At 47.4% G+C, this 25735-nt stretch overlaps 1 protein-coding gene and 1 long non-coding RNA gene across 7 annotated transcripts in view; one reads left to right on the top strand and one right to left on the bottom strand.

The window, feature by feature from the left end:
* The first annotated feature begins 6550 nt into the window (after positions 1 to 6550).
* On the top strand, positions 6551 to 8142 carry LOC115523703. The gene is made up of 2 exons (XR_003971819.1): positions 6551 to 7051; positions 7569 to 8142. It is a non-coding gene; the product is annotated as an uncharacterized LOC115523703 (long non-coding RNA).
* The window catches only part of ST6GAL1 (ST6 beta-galactoside alpha-2,6-sialyltransferase 1), a 121007-nt gene continuing 103099 nt past the window's right edge, over positions 7828 to 25735 (bottom strand). For all 6 annotated transcript variants that reach the window (XM_030329917.1, XM_030329915.1, XM_030329916.1 and 3 more), the window contains 3 exons: positions 14458 to 14556; positions 13002 to 13176; positions 7828 to 10734 (listed from right to left, as the gene is read on the bottom strand). In XM_030329917.1, the coding sequence (XP_030185777.1) occupies positions 10493 to 10734; positions 13002 to 13176; positions 14458 to 14556 (516 nt within the window). In that variant the 3' untranslated portion in view covers positions 7828 to 10492. The remainder of the gene's footprint in view (positions 10735 to 13001; positions 13177 to 14457; positions 14557 to 25735) is intronic.

Raw genomic sequence — 25735 nt, 5'->3', positions numbered from 1 at the left:
CCCGCCCCAGGACTGGGCTTTTGGGAGCAATCTGTATAACCATATAAAATAATTCATGATTTGCCTAGCAAGAGTCCACTTTCAAAATTATGTTGGGCTAGCAGATGTTGGGCTTTCACTGCTTTAGGGAGAGGAGAAACATCTAGAAGATCATCTTGGGCTTTTGAGTTTTCGAGGGTCCAGATCTGGGGTTAGGGCACTTTAAGGAATTTTTCGGGAGAAATTTTGACTATGTGTGCTTTTTGCCTTCTATACTAACTTTTGAACCTTACAACCAGATAGGAATATGATTCAATTGTGCAGTTGTTGAAAGAAAACATTTTTATTCCTAGGATTTTATACCCAGGCAAATTGTTTCTCATGAAAACAGAAAGAAACTTTCAGATATGTAAGTACCTGTGTATCCTTGAAACAATTTTTTGAAGATGTACACCAGAATGATAAATGGAACAAATTAAGAGCATTAAGATTGGGGATGTTACAGGGGAGCCTGGGTGGCTCAGTCGGTTGAGTGTCCGACTTCAGCTCAGGTCATGATCTCACGGCTTGTGAGTTTGAGCCCCGCATCAGGGTGTGTGCTGACAACTTGGAGCCTGGAGCCTGCTCCAGAGTCTGTGTGTCCCTCTCTCTCTGCCCCTCCCCTGCACATGCTCTGTCTCAAAAATAAACATTAAAAAAAAATTGGGGATGTTACAGCATATAAAATGATTGTTGCTGAGTAAGCAATTTAAAATAGAAATCTTCCTTGAAATACACTGTAACTCTGGTTATAAAACTGAATGATATCATCAAAAATAATTCTCCAAACCACAGTCATATTCTGAATCTAAAATCTTAATATTAACAAAGATTAAGGATAAGGAATAGAGAATAATCTTATCTTGTTCATACAGAAATATAAGATATCATTTCATTTCTGACTCTGACAAGGAGTGAAATATGAATTAAAGTGCTTTGGTAGAACTTTAAGTTAGAATGAAATATAAGATATATAGTACACTATATAGAGTGTATATTATACAAAGCTCTGAAAATGACAAAATGAGAAGCCCATATAATAAAAGGAGAAAAAAGAAACAGTAAGTAAGGAAGTATAAAACCAGAATGAAAGAAGGTGACAGTTAAAGATAACAATTATGGGGGTGCCTGGGTGGCTCAGTCGACTCTTGGTTTTGGCTCAGGTCATGATCCCAGGGTCGTGGGATTGAGCTCCAAAGACTTTCTGTCTTTCTCCCTCTACCCCTCTCCCCTGCTTACACTCTCTCTCAATAAAAATAAAAATAAAATAAAAATAAAAAGATAACAATTATGATGGTTCATTAAGATGAATTTAAATTAAGTTAAAATATTCCTGTTAAAAGGCTAACTAACATTCTGAGTTGGAAAACAAAATCTAATAATATGTTGTTTTTAAGAAACACACCTAAAACCAAATGAGACCCCAAAAAAGCTTATAAGCAAAAGGATGGTCATGAGTATATCAGATCTTTTTAACAAACAGCATTGGGGTAACTGAATATCTACATACCAAAAAAAAAAAAAAAAAAAAAAAAAAAGATGAAGTTGGACTCCTTGCCTTATACCTAGCCCAAAACTAATTCAAAATAGATCATAGACCTAAATATGAGAGCTAAAGGCATAAAACTCTTAGAAGAAAACAGAAATAAATCTTAGTGACCTTGGGTTAGGCAAAGTTTTATTAGATACAATGTCAAAAACACAAGCAACAAAAGAAAAATAAACTTCATAGAAACATGCTTTAATGCTTTAAATGCTTTAAATGATACCATTAAGGAAGTGAAAGGTAGCCCACAGAATGGGAGAAATACTGGCAAATCATATATCTGACAACTGACTTATAAAGAACTCTAAAAAAATCCAAATATAAAAAGACAAATTATGGGGTGCCTGGGTGGCCCAGTCACCCAGGTTAAGACTTAGGAGTCTGATCCTGGATTTCAGTTCAGGTCATAATCTCATGGTTCATGAGATGGAGCCCTGCACTGGGCTCTGTGCTGACAGCTCAGAGCCTGCTTGGGATTCTCTCTGTCTCTCCCTCTCTCTGCCTCTCCCCTGCTCACTTGTGCGGGCACATGTGCTCTCTCTTTCTCAAAATAAATAAATAAACGTTGAAAAACTCTAAAAAAATTAAAAGACAAATTAACCCACTTTTTTTTAAATGAGCAAAAGATCTGAATAGGTATGTCTCCAAAAAGATACACAAATATCTGGTAAATACTTGAAAAGATACATGGGGTGATGTCATCAAAATGGGGGCACAGGTCATTCCTTACTTCAGCTCCCCTCACAAGAAGACGAACTAGAACTATCCGTAGACAAAACACTATTGTGAAAATCCCACAACCCAGAGGGGAGGCTGAAGCACTCCCTGGGGCCACAGAGACCAAAAAGGACCACAAGAAGAGCCTTACCCTTCACTGTAAATGCATTGCCCTTTCCCCCACTTAGACAGTGCTACAGAGTGGGTGCCCCTGAGACTCTGGTTTCTCCAGTGGGAAAAGAGAGCCCAAGGTAGACATCCAGCTCCCCCAGCACTGTGGGATGCTTCCTGGGGCGGGGTGGGGGGCGGGGAAGGAGGGGCATTTGGGTTTCACTTCAAGGGGATCACTGGGGGAATCTGCTGGGCTGAAGAAGGGGACAGAGCCTACCACAACCAGTGCTCAGATCTTGGTGGATCTCATTTCTGCATGCAGCAGCACTCAAACAGAGATTCCAGCCGGTGGCTCTGCCCATCTATCTGCAGAACCGAGCTGGTGGCCCTGTTTGGCCAGGGAGCTCCGTTGGCACTTCTGCCGAATTTGAGTCCCAGTCAAGGGGCCATGTAGACTGGGGAGCCTGTTCTGCTCTGCTGGGGCAGGGAAACAAATGTGCAGCCCCACCCATCTGCTGAGCACAGGCTCCAGTCCCACCTGTCCAGGAAGCCTTGCCAACAAACTAGGGCAACTGTGGAGCTCATCCTTCAACCCTGATTGGGCCGGGAGCCGAGCCAGCCACCCTGTCCAACGGTTAAGCATAGCTTCTGACTCTGCATAACCAGGGAGCCTGAACAGTGATCCTAGTCAGGCTCAGAGCTCAGCCTGTGGTCCTGCCAAACCGTGGAGCCCAGCCTATAACCACGCCCAGCAGAAGACCCCAGCCTGTGGCCCTGCCTGACTGCTGAGCACAACCTGTGGCCTGGCGCAGGCAGGAAGCCCAGAGGGTGACTGGACTCAGTCGCAAAGCATAGCCTGCAGCCCAACCTGATGAAGGAACCCAGACAGGAGCTCTGCCTGACCGCAGAACAGCCTCTAGCTCCACCCAACTGCAGAATACAGCTGGAGGCCTCTTCCGACCACAGAACCTGGCCAGAAACCTTGCTTCTACACCGCTGGCAAGTTTCTGTTGGCTGTTGACAAGAAGCCTCAGTTCTCAGGACTTTTCCACAGGACTGCCGGGGTGTCCTCATGATTTGGTGGTTGGCTTCACCTAGAGCAAGTGATCCAAATGAGAGCAAGGTGGAAGCTGCAATGTCTTTGTGCCCTAACCCCAGAGGCAACACACTGTCATTTCCTCAGTATCCTATTGGTAACACAGATTGGCACTATTCAGTGGGGGAAGGTATGTCCTTACCTAAGGACATGAATACCAGGAAGTGAGGGTCATTGGGGGTCATTTTGAAGCCTGGCTACTACAGTCTGCCTTACTGACCTTAACCCTACCACATGCAAAATACACTCAAAGCTTCCAAATCCTAATTGCTCCCCACAAGCCATATTTCCTCCCTTCACAGTACCAGTGGAGCACAGCCAGCAGCCTGCCAGAGCACAAAAATCAGCCTACAGCCTTGACTGATCACAAAGCACAACCTGAGGCCCTCTCCAGAGTCTTCCTGAACACAGAGTAAGGCCAGCGGAACCGTCTGAGAGCACAGCCTGATATGGCAACCAACCAGGAGAGATTGTGGAGTCCAGCCTATAGCCCTGCCCAATCACAGAGTCCAGTGACACCAGCCCGCCGGGGAACACGGCCTGAGACCTTACCCAACCAGAAGTGATTGCAGAGCCCAGCTAGTGGCTCCCTCTGACCACAGAGCCCAGCCAGTGGCACCACCCCGGACCTCAGAGCCATGTAAGAGAACCGTCTTGGGAGGAGACCAACCAGCTCCCAGTGAAGCCCTCAGATGGCTGCAGCCCCGGCTGCCATCTTGACCACAATCTGTGAGAGATCCCAAGCCAGAAGCACCTAGCTAACCTACTCCCCAACTGACTCACAGACGCTGTGTGAATACGTTTACTGTGGTTTGAGCGGCTGGCCATTTGTTAGGTAAACTAATGTAACTAATATGTACTCTTCCATTTCCAGGCTTTCACTAATTTCTATGGAGAAGACAAAAAGGAATAACAAAATAATAAATCAGAAAATGTCACAAAGTTTCTGGCAATCTTAGAGTGCTTCCTTTGGTTTGTTCCCTTTTCTGATTTTCTAAGACTATTCCAGCACTTTCCTCTAAGATTCTTCCAGCCACAATTCCTGAGAGGAAAAGACTACCTATCCTACCCACCTGCCACCTCCAAATGCAGTCAGAGATGATGACATATGCTTATATGTGCAGGTATTCGGGGTGGGGGGGAACAAGTGCAAAGAAACTACATGTCCAATTCTAAAGAAAATTGTATAAATTATAACACATTTTTATAATAGCATATCATGCAACCATTACAAGGCATAATTACAAAGAGATCCTTACTGATTTGGAGACACTTTTATGATGTCTTTTTAAATTAAAAAAAAAAAGTGAGGGGTGTGTGTGTGTGTGTGGTATTTTGTATGTGTGTACATATATAGTATTTTAAAACACAACTGGGAATTACTAGCAGGGATTATCTTTGGATGAAAGAATGCAGATGACTTTTTCCCTTTATGGTTTTGTGCTTTTGACAGCAAATATGTACTTTTATTTATTTATTTTTTATTTTTTTGATCTTTATTATTTATTTTTGAGAGAGAGAGAGAGAGATACAGAGTATGCACGGGGAGGGGCACAGAGAGAGGGAGACACAGAATCCAAAGCAGGCTCCAGACTCTGAACTGTCAGCACAGAGCCCGACGCGGGGCTCGAACCCACGAACTGTGAGATCATGACCTGAGCCAAAATCAAGATTCAGACACTTAACTGACTAAGCCACCCAGGCACCCCTGTACTACTTTTATACTCAGAAAAAGCATTTAAAGTAAAAAGAGAATCTTGTCCATCCCTTAAGACTGTCACCCATTAAGACTACCTAAATCCGGGATGCCTGGTGGCTTAGCTGGCTAAACGTCCAACTCTTGGTTTTGGCTTGGGTCACGATCTCACAGTTCGTGAGTTCAAGCCTTGCATCAGGTTCTGTGCTGATAGCACGGAGCCTGTTTGGGATTCTCTCTCTCTCTCTCTCTGTCCATCCCCCCACCTCTCTCAAAATAAATAAACTTTAACATTTTTTTAGAGATAAAGACTACCCCAATTCCTGTCAAAATCAATCTGATTTTCTATAACTTCATTATTGTACTTCTCTTTGTATGATCCTACTTCCCCATTTTGGCATTTGCATGGTGTTTTCCTTCTATGCCGTCACAAATGCGTGCCGAACAACATAAGTGTACTACCTAGGTTTAGTTCTCCAGGAAATGGCACCACTCGTCTCTCACGTGACCATGACACTACTCACAGGCGGGGCCGGCCCATTCTCCCAGGCCCCAAATTCTTGGAGGACAGGCGCTGTGACTATTCATCACTGTCTCCCAGTGCCACTCACAGTAGGTGTTTCCTGGGGACTCACTGGGCTGAACAGAATTCCTCTTCCCATTATCAGCTTGTTTCCTAGTCAATCCTGAGGAGGGACTGGATGGTGGCATAAATGCGTGAGGTGGTGGGATTCTGTAGGCGCCAGGAAGGTCTTTTCCTCTCTCTTGCAGCTGATGCCATGATCCCAGCTCACAGAGATGAATTTTATGGGTTGAAAAAGTGGAAAGTGACCCTGGAGCATTAGTGCACTCCCTGTCACATCACATCACAGCCAGGAAGGCTGCCCCGAGGGTCACAGGAGAAGAGGAAACCAAGGCCACACAGGAGGCCTGGGAGCTAGGAATAGGTGTGGGGGGTGAGGGAGGCAGCCTGAGGTATTGCAGAAGTTCCCTTCCAGGCCCAGATAGCGGGTCCCCGCCCTCCCAGCTCACCAGCTAAGAGGACCTTACAGAGAATGAGGGCCACTGTAAAATGCGGCAAGCACAAATCCCTGTTCCCAAACTGACTGTCACTTCTATTTTGAGCTCCCTTTCTACTGGGATCCAGACAGAAACCCAATCTTTGTTGATAGGGCATTACATCGGAGTTCCAGGGAACGTACAACACGAAGGCATTGGGTGCTGGGGTCCGAAGTACATACGGGCATCGCTTGTTTTGTTGTACTTTGCTTTACTGCACTGCGTGGACACTGCATTAAAAAACAATTTTTTTTTTGAAGGTCTGTGGCAACCCTGCGTCAGGCAAGTCTGTCGGTGCTATTTTTCCAACAGCATTTGCTCACTTCCTGTTTCTGTGTCACATTTTGGCAATTCTCGCAATATTTCAAACTTGTTCACTATTATTACATTTGAACTGCTGCAATCTCATGATAACACTTGAATGGATGAAGAGTTGCTTCTCATGCACGAGCAAAGAAAGCGGTTTCTTGAGATGGACTCTACTCCCGGTGAAGACGCTGGGAAGACTGTCGAAATGACAACAAAGGATTGACAACCTCATACGCTTCGGTGATAAAGCAGCGGCAAGGTTTGAGAGGACTGACCCCAAATCTGAAAGAAGTTCTACTGTGGGTAAAAGGTGTCAAACAGGATCGCATGCTACAGAGGAATCGTCTGTGAAAGGAAGAGTCAATCGGTGTGGCAAACTTCACAGCTGTCGTATTTTCAGAAACAGGCACAGCCACCCCAGACTTTAGCCACCAGCACCCCGAGCAGACAGAAGCCAGCAACACCCAGGCAAGACCCTCCACTTAGGACTCCCTGAAAGGTCAGAGGATGCCTCACACTTTTTTAGCAATAACATATATTTTTTAATGTTTATTTTTGAGAGAGTGCAAATGGTGGTGGGGGGGGCGGTGGCAGAGGAAGGGAGACAGAGGGTCCAGTGGGGGCTCTGCGCTGGCAGCAGGGAGTCTAATATGGGGCTCGAACTCAGGAACCTAGAGATCATAGCTGAGCCAAAGTGGTACGCTCAACTGACTGAGCCACCCAGGTGTCCCACAATAAAATATTTTTTGATCAAACAGTTTTTGCAGACACAGTGCTGCTGCACCCTTAATAGACTACAGTATAGTGTCGTGTGGTTTAGGGGGGACATATTCAATCCCTAACGGGGGGGGGGGCACAGTTCACAGAGAAAAGGAATTCTCCTCTCTCATTCCTGCTTCTGAGATTTTTTGTCCAAACATTTTGGCTATCCTCTTGGGACCTCAGTCCCTTAAGGGTTTTAGGATTTTGGAAACCAAGGTAAAGACCTTCCTTCCATCCTGCTTCCTGTCCTACAGCATCCTTTCCCTGAGGTGCTGGACAAATGACTTAGTCACGTGAACCCAAGCAAGAGCAAAAGGAAAACAACAACAACAACAATCGGTCAATATCTCAAAGATGCTGTTTGCTACGTAGGTGAGCATCCTTCTTCCCGGGGGAGTGGAGAGGAGCTAGTGGGAAAGGATTCAGGGCTCCGAGACTCCAGCTGTGTCCTCCTTGGAGATAAAAGTTGACCACCAGCAGTTCGTTCCCTTAGCAAGTAAGGAGAGAGGGATAAACTTTTTGAAAAACACGTTTATTTTAAAATTTTACATCATCTTTGGATAATTCATGATCGGATCAGGCACGGTGCAGACACTTCTGAGATCGAGGTCTCCAGACCAACGTGAACAGTTTCTGCGATTGAAGAGCCAGGGGACCTCAGGATATAGGATGGAGCGATGGCTACTGACGAAGACGCGACCCCCTCAAGACGGGGACTTTCCAAACGCAGCGTGCAGTCACCATTTCTAAATTATCTGTCGCAAACATTAAACATCTTACCAGACCAACAATAATACCCCTATCTTATCTGCAGTTTACTAGTTTCCATAGACAACACAGAATTAAATTAATTTGATCCCTTAGATGAATAATAACAATTAAAGCTAGCATCTACCCAGTGTAGTCTCATTGTCCACACCAACACCTACCTCCTGCTGATGGAATGCCACCTGCCTCTCACTGTTTGTGATTCAGAGATTGCAGCAAGCACGTCAAATCGGAACATAAAGCAATGTTTTATGGGCCTGGGCCCGGGGGCCCGGAGAGGGGAAAGACTCCCCACACAGCAAGAAGCGGCCCAAGTGCGCTGCCTATCCCCAAGCAGAGAGGTCAGAACTGCAAGCAGGGAGGAAGAGGAGGGGGAGGAGGAGAAGGAGGCGGGGGGGGGGGGGGGGGGGAACACCCTCTGCACGTTCCACTGCCTTGGATGGTTTCCTGGGCATTCAAGGCAGATGTCCCAATAGGAGAGTTAATTCCCTGATGATAGGACCCCTCTCCGGCCTCCCTCAAAGTAAGGTCTTGCCCAGGTGTGAGCACACAGCAGGTCCTTAGAAAAGGTAGGAAGGGAGGGAGGGAGGAAGCCACCATGCGCGGGGAACCTCCTAGGACAGAACCAGGATAGGTGTTTCATGTAACCCTTAGAACAGCCCTGTGAGGCAGGCTCATCACCCCCCCATTTTAAAGACGTGGAAACAGAGTCTCAGAGAGAATTCACCAATGGTGGTATGGCTGGTAAACGGGGCGGGGGGAGCATCAATTTGAAAACCCGGGGCTTCTTCCTCTGGGGTCCTTCTACTCTTCTATCAACCAAGGGTTTGGCAGCAAGTGAGCCAGCTCCAGCTCCCAGACAGCTGATCTAGAGCTCAAGCTTGAGGGGCCCTTGAGCACATGAGGCCAGGAGTCCAAACGCCCGGGTCTAGGAACCCTGGCTCTACAGCATTACTTTGTGACCCTGAGCGAGCGCTCTGCCTTCTCCACACGGCAGGGCTGGCCTAGCCCAGTATGCTTCTCCACCAGGGAATGGGGTAGCACAACTACCCAGGAAGCCTGTTGGCAGACCAGGGTGCGAGGGCCTCTGTCTGGAGACTCTGACGCTGCACCGTTGCTGGAGGGCCAGAGGGCATGGCTGTCTGATAAACCTTGTGAGAATCGGTTATGATCTCTAAGGTTCTGACTTCCGAGAGCAACTTTAAATGCTAGGGAACCACATCCCCACTCCCTGAGAGACATCCCGCAAAAGGCCCGGGAAGGTCAAAGAAATCATCAGATCGGGATACTGTTGTAAAGCAGAAAATGTTGAAAAATAATTTGAGCGAGAGAGAAAAAAAAAACCCACTGCTTTAAAGGGGGAAACAAGATGGCAGTCAGGGGTGGGGCGGGGTGGGCATTAAGGAAGCAGTGGGCGCGGTGTGCAAATCCCACTGCAGGGTAGGGTCAGGCCAGGCTGAGCATGGACAAATCAGGTTTTTGGCATCTGGCTTGCCTGGTGTCTGCCAGGGGGCTGCACTCCCTGCCTCAGACGGGTTGGGGGGGGGGGGTCCTCAAAAAATCATCTGAGCCCCTAAGTTCAGGCAGACCTTAGAGAATAAATGTGGGCAATAAAGGCAGAAAGGAAAACGCAACTCAAATGAGTCAAGCGCCTGCTTGGCCTGTTTCTCCTCTTCCTCTAAAATCTCCTCCACAGCCCAGCTCAGAGAAGCCCTCTCTGACCGGCAGACAGAGCAAGTGTGCGGCCCCTCCCGAGCTCGCAAGCAGCTGGAGGATGGAGCCTGTGCCCTTCTGTGCCTCTCATCGCCCTGTGGAGAGGATGTGCGTTCGGCAAGACCCTTTGCCCACAAGCACCCAGGTTAAGGACCCGCCAAACCAGCTAGAGCGACAGGAATGCCACCTCTCCCGAGGGCATGGAGCTTGGCAGCAGCTTTGTTCTAGAGGAATCGAGGATGTGTCCTACGCTCCCTACCACCTACTGGTCCCCAGAGCCACCTTATTTATACCGGGGCAAATCATCATTTAGGAGAATTGCTTTAAAACACGAAATGAGTATCTAGGAGCAGATTTCAAGCAACAGAGAGTGCTGGTTTGTGAGAATAACGCCACTCCCGTGGGGAAAACAGCCCAGCTTTGGCAGCCCTGGGGAGAAAGGTGGATCCCGCATTTGCCTGTGTGTGGGAAGAACGCTAGGTGTGTGTGCACATGTGTGTGGCAGGAGGCTCTGGGGGTCACACACACACCTCTGCAGCTACGGGGCAGGCTGGACCTGGATGCTTGCTCTTGGGACTCCTGCAGCCCGAGGCTCTTGCTGACAGAAGGCCCACGGTGCAGGCTGTGATTGTTCGGGAATGTGATCTGCCCACGCTCGGTGGAGAAGGGTGAGGGGACCTGACCAGGAAGACCACGCTCAGCAGCGAATTCTCCGGAAGCCAGGCAGCGTAGCTTTCCCAAGCAGGTAAATGTCCTCGTCTGTGCCCTGGTTGAGGTGTTTCACCAGATTCTTCTCAAAGAGTAGGGGGTGGTAGGCGCCCATCGTGCAGGCGCTGTCAAAGAACTTCTGGTAGTAGTAACACACATCAGTCTTGCGCTTGGACGGGAGGAACTCATAAATATCCACCTGGTCACACAGCGTCATCATGATGATGATGCCTGAAAAGGGGAGCGGAGGTAAGTCCTGCCCAGCGACCCACCCCAGCATCCTGAGCTCGTGCCCCATGAGCCCGGCAGCTCAGGGACCCAAATCTGGGGAGATGTCTATCCAGGGTTTCTGTTTATTGCTGTGATTCCCAACCTGAGCTCTGCCAGTAGGCCAATCCCACAAGCTGTTCCTCGGGATGTTGTGTCCTGTGTGCCTTTGTATCCCTGGCACCTAGGTCAGAGGCTGGACAGGTTCCCCCCCTAAGCATTAGAGGACTGAAGCACTCCACCGGTCACCGAACTTATCGGGGCGAATGAGCTATATGCAGAGAGAGGACAAGACGACTGAGGTGACGAGACCATCACACGTAGATAGTACTTTCTAGCACTTTTACATCCCACAGGAGCCTGGTGGATGGTGCTGATTGGGAGAAGTTGCTTCTTACAGTGCTTAGGGAGACGGACCTTCCCCCGGGCCGGGAGGAGGGCAGTGGGAACAGGAGCACACACGGTCTGTATCACTGGGCTCTGCTCCTTTGGGCAGGAGATGCAGCCGAAGCGGTGTGGCCAGGCCGGTGCTTCCAGAACACTGTGCCAACAAGAGGCTGGAGACTCCTGCTACCACCCTCCTGTCCCCACCTGGCTCAGGCATCGCCTGCAGGACATGTCCCTCGCCATCTGCCCCAAGGGGTGATCCGCCCACTCCTCCTACCACACAGGCTGTTGCTAGGATACAATAAGATGGTGGCTCTCAGACCCCTCTGTCAGCCATAAATATAGGGAGCGTTTGCGATGAAGCAGTTCTCACTGATAGCAAAACTGTAAACTGCTTAGCAGCAACTTTGTTCCAGAGGAATCAGCTATGGGGAAAGCCCTCTCTGGCTGCCTCTGGTCTAATGCGGGGGAAAAAGACAGCTCTGCAACGAACTGATGAAGGCACAACGGAAGTGCTTCCAGAAATTACAGGAGGAAGCACTTCCTATGGGAGAGGTCTTCCACAAACTTCCTGGAAGCACAGGTGTGGGGCCCGGCAGGGGCCACTAGGGATGGGCACGAAGGGGGATTGGTGGTACAGGGGACTGCGTGGGCAAAGGCAGGGCAGTGGCAACGGGAAAGTGCTTTTCCAACCATTCCTGTTCCAAAGGGCTCCTGGAAGAGCCCCAAATGCACACACACATCTAAACGTTGAAGAAAAAAGTACGAAGAAGGTGTGATACTGAAATGGCCCCCATCCCTTTCTATAAGGAGTGCCTCTGACATTCAATGCTGACTTGTTCATTAACTTAGGGTACAGTTACCACAGGGCTATCCTATGCCAGACCCAGAAGAATGCATCAAACTCAGTCCCCACCCTGAGGTGGTTTGCATTCCAGAAGGAGAGCAGGCAAATCATGCAATGGGGGGTGGCAGGGGCCAGCCATCCAACCATCCATCCATCTTTCTGTCCATCCATCCCCAGGGAAAGGAGTCCCCTGCGGGGGCTCAGAGGAGAGTTTCCCTTCCATGCATCCGAGAAGAAAGTATGAAGCCAGCATTCAGGACCGTCTGGACTCAGACCTCAGCCCACCCTCACCAGCTCCCTCAGCTCCATTCATGACGCCTAAACCCAATAAAGCTTCACAGCTCATTCCTCTTTCAGGAACATAACTGGGGCACTTACTGGATTAAACAAATCTTTGAAATCCAGAATAAAGTATTACTGAGTCTCGATTTTTCCTCGGATGCCAATATGGCTCAGCAGAACATTATTACTGATCCTGTTTTTATTTAAAATGTTTGATATTTCACTCAGCATCAAATCTTGCATTCGTTGTGGTTTTGAAGAGAGTCTGTATTGATGTTATTTGTTACTGGAATTTTTTGGTGCTCCCTTAAACTGTATACCTGAGGCAAGTGCCTTCCTCGCCTCATCTTCCAAATCCCAGCCCTGCTCTTCTGCTTTCCTGCCCAGCCCCCACCACCAAATCTGCCCCTTGCCCAGGCCTGGGCTGACGCCACCCCTCCACAAAGCTCCCTCCTGGCACAACCGGGCAGCTGCTCCCTCCTGGCCTTGGACGCCTGACTGAACTCCACCACCAAAGACCCTAATGGAGAAGGATTCTATCTTCCGATCTCTGGATCTTAGCTAGAACTTGGCACAGTATACAACTACAACAAAAACCTAGCAGTTGTTTGGTGAGCAAAGAAACGAATGAACAAATGAACGAATGAGATCCCAGAAGAGCGCTAACGGCTTCTAGAAACAAACACGAGAGGTCCTTCCCCAGATGCGGACTCACCAAGCATCCCAGAGGATGGGGGGTTGGGCTGAATCTCCTCCGGGGAGACTTCTTGAATGATGTCCCACAGCTCCCAAGGCATCTGGGGCCTGAGGATGTAAAAGGGCTGATCGGGATGAAGCTTGCGATAACTCTTATAGTTCTCAAAGAAGCTGTAGTCAGGGCTCTGGTACCACTGAAAGAGAAGGAAATGGTCTTCTCAAGGAGAGGGATGTGCCTTGGCTCAGAGCAGATTCCAGACTCCTCCACATCACAGCACTCACTTGATAGCACAGGGGACCCAGCACATAGACTATGCTCACAGGGGATTCTGGGCCTGGTGACCCTGGAACAGCCTCAGACTTCAGGATCATAATCTCTGGGAAAGCTGCCAGAGCTCAAAGGGGTCCTTGGCACCGTCTAACCCCACCTCTAAGGGGGCGAAAACTGGGGCACAGCTTGCCACATCTGGGGGTTCAAAGTCCCTGTCCTGACCCTGGCCAACTTCTGTTTTCAGGGAGATCAGTGCCACACTGCGGGGGCTGAGGTGGTGAGGGTACCAGGGGTCACCAGAGCCTGTCGGCAACTGCCGGGTCTGACTCCAGAATCAAGTGTCCCCAGAGGGTCCCCAAGCACCCCGTCCTTCCACCCTAAAGCCATTCTCCTGTGGCACTGAAGCCACATCAGGGAGAGGCCAACCGACGTGCAGGACAAACAGCGAGAGCGCCAATCTGGAGAGGCTGAGGAGCCAGCAGGCCCGAGACTTCTGTCGCCTTTCTGAAAGAGTGCCCCCTGCTTAGTAAACCAAGCCCTGGGACAGGCGACTTCCCCTCTCCACAGTCCAGTCTCCTCACCTGCAAAAGGGAAATAACCACGCTTCTACCTACTTCCCTGTGTTGTTACGAGAGTGAAATGGAAGAATTCTGGAGACCGGAAGTAGGTCAAGCATGGTGATTCTGTCATAGGAGTAAGAGTAACCATTGTCTATTCCTGCTGATCTGCGTCAGAAATAACTGAATTAGGGGCGCCTGGGTGGCTCAGTCAGTTGGGCATCCGACTTTGGCTCAGCTCAGAGCCTGCCTGCTTTGGATTCTGTGTCTCCCTCTCTCTCTGCCTCTCCCCTGCTCATGCTCTGTCTCTGTCTCAAAAATAAATAAAAAACATTAAACAAATTAAAAAATTTTTGAATTAGATGAACACAACCCCACTCCAGTGAGAAATTCGGGCCCTGTTACTCCTGATCCATACCATAATTAAGAGATGAAAACACGGCACCATGGGGCAGGGCACGGAGGGCACTGGTCTAGGACGGGAATACTTCCGTGCTGCTATTCTGGATGAAGTGTGTTGTCCTCAAACTGAAAGAGCCAGTCCTCAGGGATGGCCCAGGTCAGCCATGACTCTCAAACCCAGGAACTCAGGGACATCTACAGGCAAACAGAAGACTCATCCCTACGTCCCATGGATACCCACTTACCTTTGGGATATCTGAATGGTAAACAGATGGGTCCCACACAATTAGGATTCCCTCGTTGTACAAACTGTCTTTGAGGAAGCGCCCTTCAGTGGTGACCAACTGCAAGAAGAAGCAGCAAACTGTCACCTGGATGTCGACATGTAAACATTCTGCTTGTGGTAGAAACTGACAGGTCACAAGTACCACCTGAGGCCCCAGGGCCCATGAGGCTTCTAAGTTTCGGTGCAGCACTTAAATTTCAATGACATATGAGATCAGCTGTCAACACTCACCCTTTAGGGCACATGTTGTCCAGGTGGAAACTGAGACGAACAAATGGCGGAAATCAAATCAAGAATTGTTTGACAATAAAAGCCAGAATCACAATAATCCCTCCCCACCTCGACCACTCACCATCACGAGGGGGAGACTAATCAGTGTCACTGCAGTGTCTCAAGAGTGACTATGGGAAGGTGGGTGGTCTGTGTACAACCCAGGGAACACCAACTTGTCATTGGCCTCGGAGGTCATTCAGCCATCTCGTCGCCCCCAAACCTCCCCCAAAGGTAGGAAGGCCCTGGAAGCCTGAAGAATATAACCCCACTTCCTCAACATATCTTTGAGACAAGAAATATTAGTGGTGGGGATTATGTAGTTGCACTGGGTGTCAAGGAGTCCCCAGACAGTCACAGGGGGCCAGGGTGAGTATGGCCATGAGGTGAGTGAGTGGTTAAGGGACAAATAATAGCAGGCCAAGCCAGGGAAGGGGGGTGTAGGGAGAGGGAAGGTGTCCCAGACAGAAAAAGCAATGTGTGCAAATCCCCAAATGTGAGATTATGTGAAAGAGACTGCTGGGCATCACCCAATATTCATCCCTTCTTTCTTCCTTGGAAACAAACATTTCTGCTTGCCTCAATACAGGGCTATCTAAAATAAAGACTACCTGAAATAAAAATGTCCCAGCTTCTCTTACAGCTAAGCATGGCCACGTGATAAAATTCTGGCCGAGGGTGTGGGAGCAAGTGTGACTTGCAGGAAGTGTCCTTAGAGGCAAAGTCATGCCTTTCCTTGTTCATTCCTCTTTCCTGCTGGCCCAAAGTAGATGTGATGGCTGGAGCTTCAGCAGTCATCTTGGACTGTGGAGTTGAAGCCACAGGACTGAAGGGCAAATACACAAGGTAGCAGGAGCCTGGGCTCCTGACACACTGGAACATCATAGCAGCCCTGAAATGTCTACCCTTGGACTTCTTTTACATGAGACAGAAATACATTTTTATCTTGTTAACCTAGTGTTGAGGGGTGGGAAGAGTGTTCCTGGCACTTATAGACAAACTTAGTTCTACTTGGTACAGTGAGGAGCTTGTCTGGGAATTGCAGGTTGTCCAGTGCAGCTAGGATACAAAGGGAGAGCTGGAAGGTACTAGAAAAACGTAAGCAGGGGTCCTGCCAGGGAGCTTAGGGTTTCTTCAGTAGATTATGGGACCCGTGAAGTCTTTTAAGTGAGAAGGATCTCAACAGACTAGTGTTCTGGAGTCTCTGGAGTTTCAGAGAAAGGAGACCAGGCAGAAGCTGCTGCTGTGGCCTAAGAAATGATGGAGAAGGAATGACGACAAAGAGTTACAACTGTCAGCTGTAGACCTGCAGACTCGTTGGGTGTTGAAAGTGAAGGAAAGGGGGCTAAGGGTGACTTCCAGACCTCGGGTCATTTCCTAAAATGGTAACATGGAAAGAAAAGCAATGGGCATGTGCCACTGGGGGCGAGGCGGGGATGTGAAGTTCATGGATGAGACAACTGGCCTTGAGTTCCACAGCTGAGGACCACAGGAACTAGGAACCGAACCCACATCTTCTGACTTTAAGGGCGGTCCTCGGTCTGTGAGGAACATTGTTAAGTCCCGGCACAGATATTCAGTGCTGTGGTCCAAAGGCAGAGCAGGTGTCCCAACAAGCTGGTGGCAGGAAGGCCCAGAGAGCAGCAGCCAACCTCCCGCTGTTTTATACTTGTCTTCAGAATTCTACTGCTTCACTCCCTATTCCCATCCTTCTCCACCTCAAAGCAGCAGGTATATTGAGAGCATAAGTCTTTTCCTGAGCCATGCTTCTTTCTATGCAGAGTACTGACACCAGGTGATGTATGGGTACTCAGGAGGATTAGAGAGAACTGGAATTTTTAAGATGTCTCCAGCCCCTCTCCAGTAATCTTCTTAGTATATGAAGCAGGATGCAGGTGGAGCCAAGTTCTGGCACCCTAAGACTTTTCCACCATCTGTGGCTTCACTGTCCTCAGAAATCCCAAGCGAGCTGCTCAAAAGTCTTCTCCTTTATGATAAAGGAGAACAACAATGATAGCAGTGGATGCCCTTTAATGATGTTTACTACAAGCCAGGTACTTTTCATACAGTATCTCAGTTCATCTTCGCAAGAACCCCAGGAGGTAATTATTAATATGCTCATCTTATAAATAAGGAAATAGACACAGAGATGCTAAGAAACTCACCCAAGCCATCTTGCTAGTAAGCAAGGGGTCTGAACTAGAGCCCTTTTGTCTGGCTCCAGAGCCCATACTTCTGACCTACATACTACACTGCCTCCCACAAAGAGGGCAGGGGTGGGTCACCCTTGGGTCTTGGGAGGAGATGTCAAAGAAAGCATTTGATGAGGGACATAGACATGTCAATGGGAATGTTGCTTCTTGTGTGAGTTGTAGCAAGTCACAGCGGGAAGATCCTTGAGGGACGAGATCCAAATCTGTCATTTTCAGAGGGGTAAACTGAGTTCCGTAGAGAAAAGAGACTTGTCCAAGGCTACCAAGTGAGCTTGGGACAGAGCCAGAACCAGAGTCTAGAGGCTGGCTCCTCCCCGAGTGTCTGTTTTTCCCCCCACAAGGCTATATTCATAAACCACGAGGCCCTGAAATAAGTGAGCACACCAACAGGGGCCAGGCCACCCTCAGTTCTCACCACACATGGTGGGGAAATGGCCATTCACCCAAGCCACTTGATGAGGCAAATGACAAAGCAGGACAGTAAATGCTAGTTTATCCAGAGGAGGAACAGAAAGTGAACACAGCCAGGATCCATGCAGGGAGAGGGAAGAAACTAGCAAAGCACTCCTCAACCTTACATGGACCGGGCTCTGTACTTACCACATTAATTCTGCTGTGAGATTTAAAGATGTCCTCAAAGACAAGAGAGCCTCAAAACTGCTTGGGCAAGTGGGGCAATGCTTCATGTCTAACCCACTCTGTGGTCTTAGGAGGGCAGCTGCCCCTCTCCAGGCTAAGGTAGCTTATTTATAGGACATTATCACCCTGTAAGGCCCTGCATGACCAGCCATGCCTGGACAGCATCTCAGTCTGTCATGTTTTCAGCTGCAGCAGAAGGCACACGGGAGAGAATCAAAGTCTTTCCAAATGCTCCTGTACTTAACCTTGTGCAGAGTCTGACCTGAGTTCAAGGGATCCCAGGAGCCTCATGATGAGGAAAATAAGTCACTGCCATAGCAACGGAGCCCCAAGGAACACCTGCCAGGAAAAGGTTACACCAGGGAGATGGAAACCTGTTTAAAATACCCTCTCCAGTCACAGAGTAAGAAATGGTCACTGTGGAAAGTTAGAAAAGACAAGAATATACACATATATCTATGTATGGAAGAATAAAAAAATAACCCCAATCATTGCATTCTGCAGATCTTACCTGAATGGTTTTTATTCTTCCCAAATCTTTCTTCCCTCAGTTATGGACTGAACTTTGTATGTTGAAACCCTGACCCCCAACTGGACTATATTGGAGATAGGGCCTTTAGGGCAGTAATTAAGGTTAAATGAGGTCACAAGGATAGATCCCTAATCTGAGAAGATTGATATTCTTTTTTTTTTTTAATTTTTTTTAACGTTTATTTATTTTTGAGACAGAGAGAGACAGAGCATGAACGGGGGAGGGTCAGAGAGAGGGAGACACAGAATCCGAAACAGGCTCCAGGCTCTGAGCTGTCAGCACAGAGCCCAACGCAGGGCTTGAACTCACGGACCGTGAGATCATGACCTGAGCCGAAGTCGGCCGCTCAACCGACTGAGCCACCCAGGCGCCCCGAAGATTGATATTCTTACAAGAAAAGGAAAAGATGCCAAAGATCTCTTTCTCTCCACATGCGCATAGGGGAAAGACCACCTGAAGACATAGAGAGATGGTGGTCATTCACAGACCAGGAAGAGAGCCTTCATCAGAAACCAACCTTGATGGCACCTTGATCTTGTAGCTCTGGCCTCCAGAATTGTGAAAAAAACAAATCTCTGTAGTTTAAGCCACCCTACCTGGTGGCTTGTTACCTGGTACTTTGTTATGGCAGGCCTAGGAAACTAATATACTGTGTGTGTGTGTGTGTGTGTGTGTGTAGCTACTGATATCTTAACTATAGAGTCTAGACTTAGTCGTTTTGTTAAACTCACACAGCAATTAAAGTCAATGTCTTCTTATTTATCCCTCACGGTATTTCCCAGCCCCAAACAGAGTATGAAAAGGAAGCTCTAAGGTTCCATAATTAGCCCAAGACCACACAGCCAGGAATGGATGGAGCTTGGATGCAAATCAAGGCCTGTCTGATCTTTTCCCACTGCACTAAACAACCTTCATTCAAAATAATAAGGGATAACAGAAGAAAGAGTGTGTTCTAGCTGATTTGCGAATCTGCCAGTGTCACAAAGGGGGTTAGTGCTATAGGGAGACAAACAAAGGGTGGTCAGAGTCTTGAGTAGATATGAGAAATGAAGTCTTGACCATGGTAAACTGGACCTGGACAGGAGGTGCCCAGGGCACCTCAAATGGAAAGCCACCAAGTCAGAGGGGCCTGAATTCTACCAGGAATCCCAGGAAGTCATCAAAAGAACCATAAGTATGGGGCGCCTGGGTGGCTCAGTCAGTTAAGTGGCCAAATCTTGATTTCAGATCAGGTCATGATCTCAGGGTCATGAGATTGAGCTTCAAGTCGGGCTCCGCATTGGGCGTGGAACCTGTGTAAGAGTCTCTCTCTCTTCCTCTGTCCCTCTTCCCTGCTCCCTCTGTCTCTAAGGAAAAAAAAAAAAAGCCCCTTTCTGGAAGGGTAGATGATAACCACTTCCTGCGTTTTATAAGTGGGGTATGAGGGGATCACTTATTTTTTGTCCTTTGCCTATGGGGTATCTGGCTAGTCACGCAAGAAAATTGATCTGGCTCTCGCTGCACTGCCCCAGAAGTAGGAGCTTGGGCAAAGACGGATCAATGCATTCATTATGTACTATGAAGTATTTAAATAAGAAAGCTGTCTCTAATCCAGAACACCGTGTATGCATATATTCAGGATAAAACGAATAATGATCAAACATTTAAAATGCAACAGATAAGTCTAGAATGAACTGGAATATCTTGTTATGCCAGAAGATACAGAGTGATAAGAAAAATGATAAGAGCATGTATATCATGGGGAAACAAGAGCTAGCTTGAAGGAACTCCCACTGGCCAAATCTGAAACCATGTGAATGCCAAGGTAATTCGGAACACTGATGAATTACAAACCATTGAAAAAAAAAAAAAATAAGGAATCCATGAGTTCTTACCAATAAAACATAGAGAAAGAAAGGAGAGGCGGGAGGGAGGAAACAAATGGGAGGAGGAGAAGTGAGGGTTACACTTACAGTAGAATTCTGAGTGCCAACCCAGTGATGCGGGGCAAGGAGAGCTATAGTTAGAAAGTACCATTTTGCAACCATCACAGTAAAGACTGGTTCAGGCAAAAATGAGCCATGAATGCGAAATATAGGAGGAAATTTTGATGAGCAGTGGGACAGTGGCACAATATTCAAGTATTCATCCACAGACCATAAAGGAAAAAGAATAAATGTTATGTGTATGTGTATCCCGATCCTGGACTGGCTCTTGTACTAAAAGAAAAAAAAATGCCATAAAAGACTAAATTATTAGGTCAATTAGGAAACAGATCTGTCTGGAATGCAGGCAGATTAAAGTATGTTATCAGTGTAAATGTATGAAGTTCATAACTGTACTTTGGTTGAGTAAGACAATATTCTCATTCTTAGGAAATACAGACTGAAGTGTGTATTAACTTAGTCTGCTCAGGCTACTATAGCAAAATACCAGAAACTGGATGCCTTGAACAGCAGACATTTATTTCTCACAGTTCTGGAGGCTGGGTAGCCCAAGATTGAGGTACCAGCACATTTGGTTTCACAGTGAGAACCCACATTGTGGCTTGCAAATGGCTGCTTTTCTCCATGTCCTCACCTGGTGGAATGAAAGTGAGCTCTGGTCTCTCTCTCTCTCTCTCCCTCCCTCTCTTTGTTCTTATCAGGACACTAATCCCATCATAGAGCCCCTACCCTCAAGACTTCATCTACATCCAGTCATCTCCCAAAAGCCCCACTGCCAAACACCATTGCACTGGAAGTCAGGGCTTCGACATATGAATTCAGGAGAGACACATTCAGTTCATAACATTGTCCCTGGATCCTCCAAAATCACATCCTTCCAACATGCAAAATACATTAATTCCACCCAACATCCCAGATGCCTCAACTCACGCCAACATCAACTCTAATGTCTAAAGTCCTACGTCTCATGTAAATATCTAAATCACATAAGGGTGAGGTAGTTCATCCTGAAGCAAAACTGTTCCAGCTGTGAACCCATGAAACCAGAAAAGTTATGTCCTTCCAAAATACAATGGTGGGACGGCATAGGATGGACATTCCCATTCCCAAAGGGGGAAATCCGAAGGAAGGAAGAAAGAGGTAACAGGTCCCAAGGAAGGCCAAAACCTAGCAAAGTAAATCCCACTAGATGCAGAGGTTTGAGAAGAATCTTCTTTGGGGCTGGGCCTGGGTGGTTCAGTGGGTTAAGTGTCCGAATCTTGGTTTCAGCTCAGGTCATGATCTCACAGTTCATGGGTTTGAGTCCTGCATTGGGCTCTGTGCTCACAGTGCAGAGCCTGCTTGGTATTCTGTCTCCCCCTCTATCTCTGCCCCTCCCTGCTCTCTCTCTCAAAAATAATTAAATAAACATTTTAAAAAATCCTCTTTGGTTCAATGTCATGCCTCATGGACCCACTGGGGCCAGTCAGCAGTCATACCCCCAAGGCTCTGAGTAGCTGCCATCTGGCCTAATAAAACCACAGCAATGCCCCCCTCCCACCTTTGAAACCAAGGACGCAGCCCTGATGATTTCTTTTTTTTTTTTTTTTAATTTTTTTTTTCAACGTTTATTTATTTTTGGGACAGAGAGAGACAGAGCATGAACGGGGGAGGGGCAGAGAGAGAGGGAGACACAGAATCGGAAACAGGCTCCAGGCTCTGAGCCATCAGCCCAGAGCCTGACGCGGGGCTCGAACTCACGGACCGCGAGATCGTGACCTGGCTGAAGTCGGACGCTTAACCGACTGCGCCACCCAGGCGCCCCAGCCCTGATGATTTCTGAATCACATTTGGGATCATACTTTTCCTGCTGCGAGGCACAATGACAGTTTGCAGCCAAAGAGCTCTGTGGTCTGGTCCTGTAGTATCTAAGAAGCCCAGGAGCCTTCCTCCACTTCGTCCTGTATCCGTTTCCTTCAGCTCAAGCTGGCAGTGTTTCTGCTGAGGTGGCTGATTAGGTCTGTGGTTCACACCCTTGCTGATCTCTTTATCAAATGGTCTTGGGCCACCCCTTAGTTTCCTCTTCAGAACAAGCTTTCTCATTTTTTTGCAGTATAGATAAGCCAAGAATTTTCCAAATCTTTAAGCTCTGTTTCCTTTTTGCTAAACAATTCCTTTTTAAATTCATTTTTCTCTACTCCTATCTCACTGAAAGCAGTCAGGAGAAACCACGCTACTCCTTCAACATTTTGCTTAGAAATTACCTTAGATAAATATCCAATTTCTTTGCTCAAAAGTTCTACCTTCCACAAAACATTAGTACTCAGTCAAAATCTCTGCCACTTTATAATAAGGATCACTTTTTCTCCACTGTTCAATAACATGTTCCTCATTTCCACCCGAGATCTCACCAGAATGGCCTTTATCATCCATATACCTGCCAGCATTCTGTTCACGATTATTTCCATATTCTCTAGAAAGATAGAAGCTATCTCTCCAGCTCCCATCTTTTTTAACTTTTAATGTTTATTTTTGAGAGAGAGAGAGAGAGAGAGAGAGAGAGAGCACATGTGCACAAGCAGGGGAGGGGCAGAGAGCGAAGGAGACAGAGGATCCGAAGCAGGCTCTTCACTGACGGCAGTGAGCCTGATATGAGTCTCAAACTCAGGAACCATGAGATCACAACCTGAGCCAAAATCAGATGCTCAACCAACTGAGCCACCCAGGCACCCTGGCTCTCCTCTTTTCGAGTCCTCACCAGAATGTCCCTTAGCATCTTTAGTTCTAGCATGCCCTCCAGATCTCCTCCAGCTTCTGTCAATTGCCCAGTTCTAAAGCCACTACACATTGTTAGATTTTTCTTATAACTGCACCCCACTTCTCAGTACCAACAAATCTTAGCTCAGGCTGCTACGACACAATACCATAGACTGGATGGCTTAAGCGACAGGCATTTACTTCTCATGGTTCTAGAGGCTGGGGAAGTCCAAGGTCAAGGCGCCAGCAGATTTGGTTCCTGGTAGAGCTGCCCATCCTGGCTTGTAGACAGCCACCTTCCTCACATGGCAGATATATCACGGGGACCCACACTCAAGACCTCATCGAAATATATTTATCTCTGAAAGACCCCATCCCAAATACAATCACATTGAAGGTTAGAGCTTCAACAAATGAGTTGATATAGTGGGGGGGAGGAGCATAAACTTTCTGTCCTTAGGGATTAATGTCTACAATATATACAACTTACTCTCAAATGAAAACCTATTCTGAAGAATGAAAAGAGCAGATGATACAGCAATGGGGTAAAATGAAAAAGTAATAGGGTCTGGATAAAGGCTATACAGGCAATCTTGGTTTTGGTCATATTATTGCAACTTTGCTGAAAGTTTCAAGTATTTGCAAATACAAAGCTCAAAAAAAATTTTTAAAGGAATTTGGAGAAGTTTGGAGGCAGTCCACTGAAGGAGCAGAAGGTTCTCTGGACTATACTTTACCCAACAAATATTTATTGCACACCGACTACATAATGGGCACTGGTCCAGGCATTTGGGTTTAAGAGTGAACCAAACAGACAAACAAACACGCCTCCTCTTGGAGCCCATACGCCATGGTGGGAGAGCCAGGCAATAAATGAGATGGATAACCAGGATGATGGTAGAGATAGGCGTGGACTGGGAAGGTACCAGCAGGGAGCCAGGGAAGAGCCTGACCCAGCTGTGACGAGGCCTTCATCCTGCACGGGTCTGCCATTACCCTATGTGGGTTGTGTGGACCACCTTTTCTTCCTGGGCCTCGGTCATCCTGTTTGGAAAATGAAATGACCCCACAAGATCGTGGGCTCCACAAACACAGGGAACACGTCTGTCTCTGTTTTACTGCTGTTGCGGGCTGCTGAATTCCAGCTCCCTTCACAGAGGCTGGCACAGAGCAGGTAATCAATGAGAATTTGTGGCATGAATTCATGGCTAGTTGATCTCCAAAGTCCTTTTACGCCCTGTGAATTCCAATACGAAGGATGTCCTATCACATCAGACATCACACCGGACTCTGTAGACATTAAAAGGATAATGAGGGAATATTATGAACAACTTTAGGCCAATAAATTCAATAACTCAGAAGAAATGAACAAATGCCTTGAAAGACACAAACTACCAAAGCTCAGTCAAGAAGGAACAAGTAACACGATTAGCCCTAAGTCTATTAAAGAAATTGAATTTGTAGCTAAAAAAAAACTTCCCACATGGTAAATTATAGGTCCAGATGGCTTTATTGGCAAAACCTACCAAAATTCAAAAAGAAAAAAAAAAAAAAGAAAAAGAAGAATACTAGTTCTACACAAACTCTTCCAGAAAATTGGCAAATGAACCTCGATCCAAATCCCACCTCTAACGTTTCCTTTCTGCTCTCCCCTGAGCAACTCACTGAGACTCTTTGAGCCTTGGTGTCCCCACTGAAATGGCCTCACTGAAATGGTGCTCATACCAACCTGGGCCTGAAACAAGTATTGAACAAGTGGCCCAGGCTATGGTCTCAGGATAAGCCCCTGTATGTGATCAGAGAATGTCCCAGTTGAAATCCAATCAGCACACATTCTGGCCATGCACGTGATGTAGGCTTTCTCTCCCCAGCCTGGAAGAACTTCGTAGGCAAACCTACCATAGCCTTAAATTAAAATATTTCCAGGATGGGGTTTACCTCTTCACTAATCATCTGGAAGAGATGCCTAAGAAGGGGGCAGCCTCCCAGATCCAAGAGACTTTGCAGGGCTCCTCCGTGTTCTCTCTTCTCGATCGCTGCCGCCTACCAGTCTGGAGATCATACTTATTCTCTCCGAGGTCATACTCTCCAACCCCAAAGTGGCCAGCATGGCCTGGAAATCCTGCTCTGTTCCTCTAGCTGGCCCCTTCCTCTGCTCTCCTCTTTGCTTTCTTTGCTTAAACCTCCTCTACGGAAATCCCTCTTCCCCTCAGCCTCCCTACAAAAAGCCTCCTTTTCTTTACATCCTCCTTTGCAGAGAAAAAAGAAGCCCTTTCGTCCTTCCACTATAAACCACCTCCAGCTACACTTTTCCTAGGCTTCTTCCCTTCTGACTCCGTCCTATGGGGCTTGATCCTCAACTGGGCTTTGGATCAACTCCCTCCTCCCCATGATTTACTTACTATCGCCTCTTTTTACTATATTCACTTCCTCCCTCTATTAACTGGTTTCTCCTCACTGACTTCAAAACATTTTTTTATTGTGGTAAAATACAACATAAAATGATCCATTTTAACCATTTTTAAGCATACAGCACAGTGACATGAAGTCAATTCATGCTGTTACACAACCATCGCCACCCTCCATCTACACAACTTCCCAAACTGAAACTCTACACCCATTAAACAATAATTCCTCCTCCCCGCCCCAGGATCCAGAAACCACCGTTCTACTTTCTGTCTCTATGAATTTGACTCCTCTAGGAACCTCATGTAAGCGTAACCACATAGCATGTGCCCTCTTGTGACCCTCTTCCCACTGTCTTTTAAACGTACTCCATTCTCTCCACTCTAAAGAATGAGAAGAACAGAAACTGGTCCTGGAGCCTTCGACCCTCTACAGCTATCGTCCTACTTCACTTCTGCCCTTCAGAGCCAGCCTTCTTGAAAGAACTATCCACATTTGCCTTTCCCACTCACCCTT

Source organism: Lynx canadensis, chromosome C2, assembly GCF_007474595.2.
Source record: "Lynx canadensis isolate LIC74 chromosome C2, mLynCan4.pri.v2, whole genome shotgun sequence".
Lineage (NCBI taxonomy): Eukaryota > Metazoa > Chordata > Mammalia > Carnivora > Felidae > Lynx > Lynx canadensis.
This window is presented reverse-complemented; position numbering and strand designations above follow the sequence as displayed.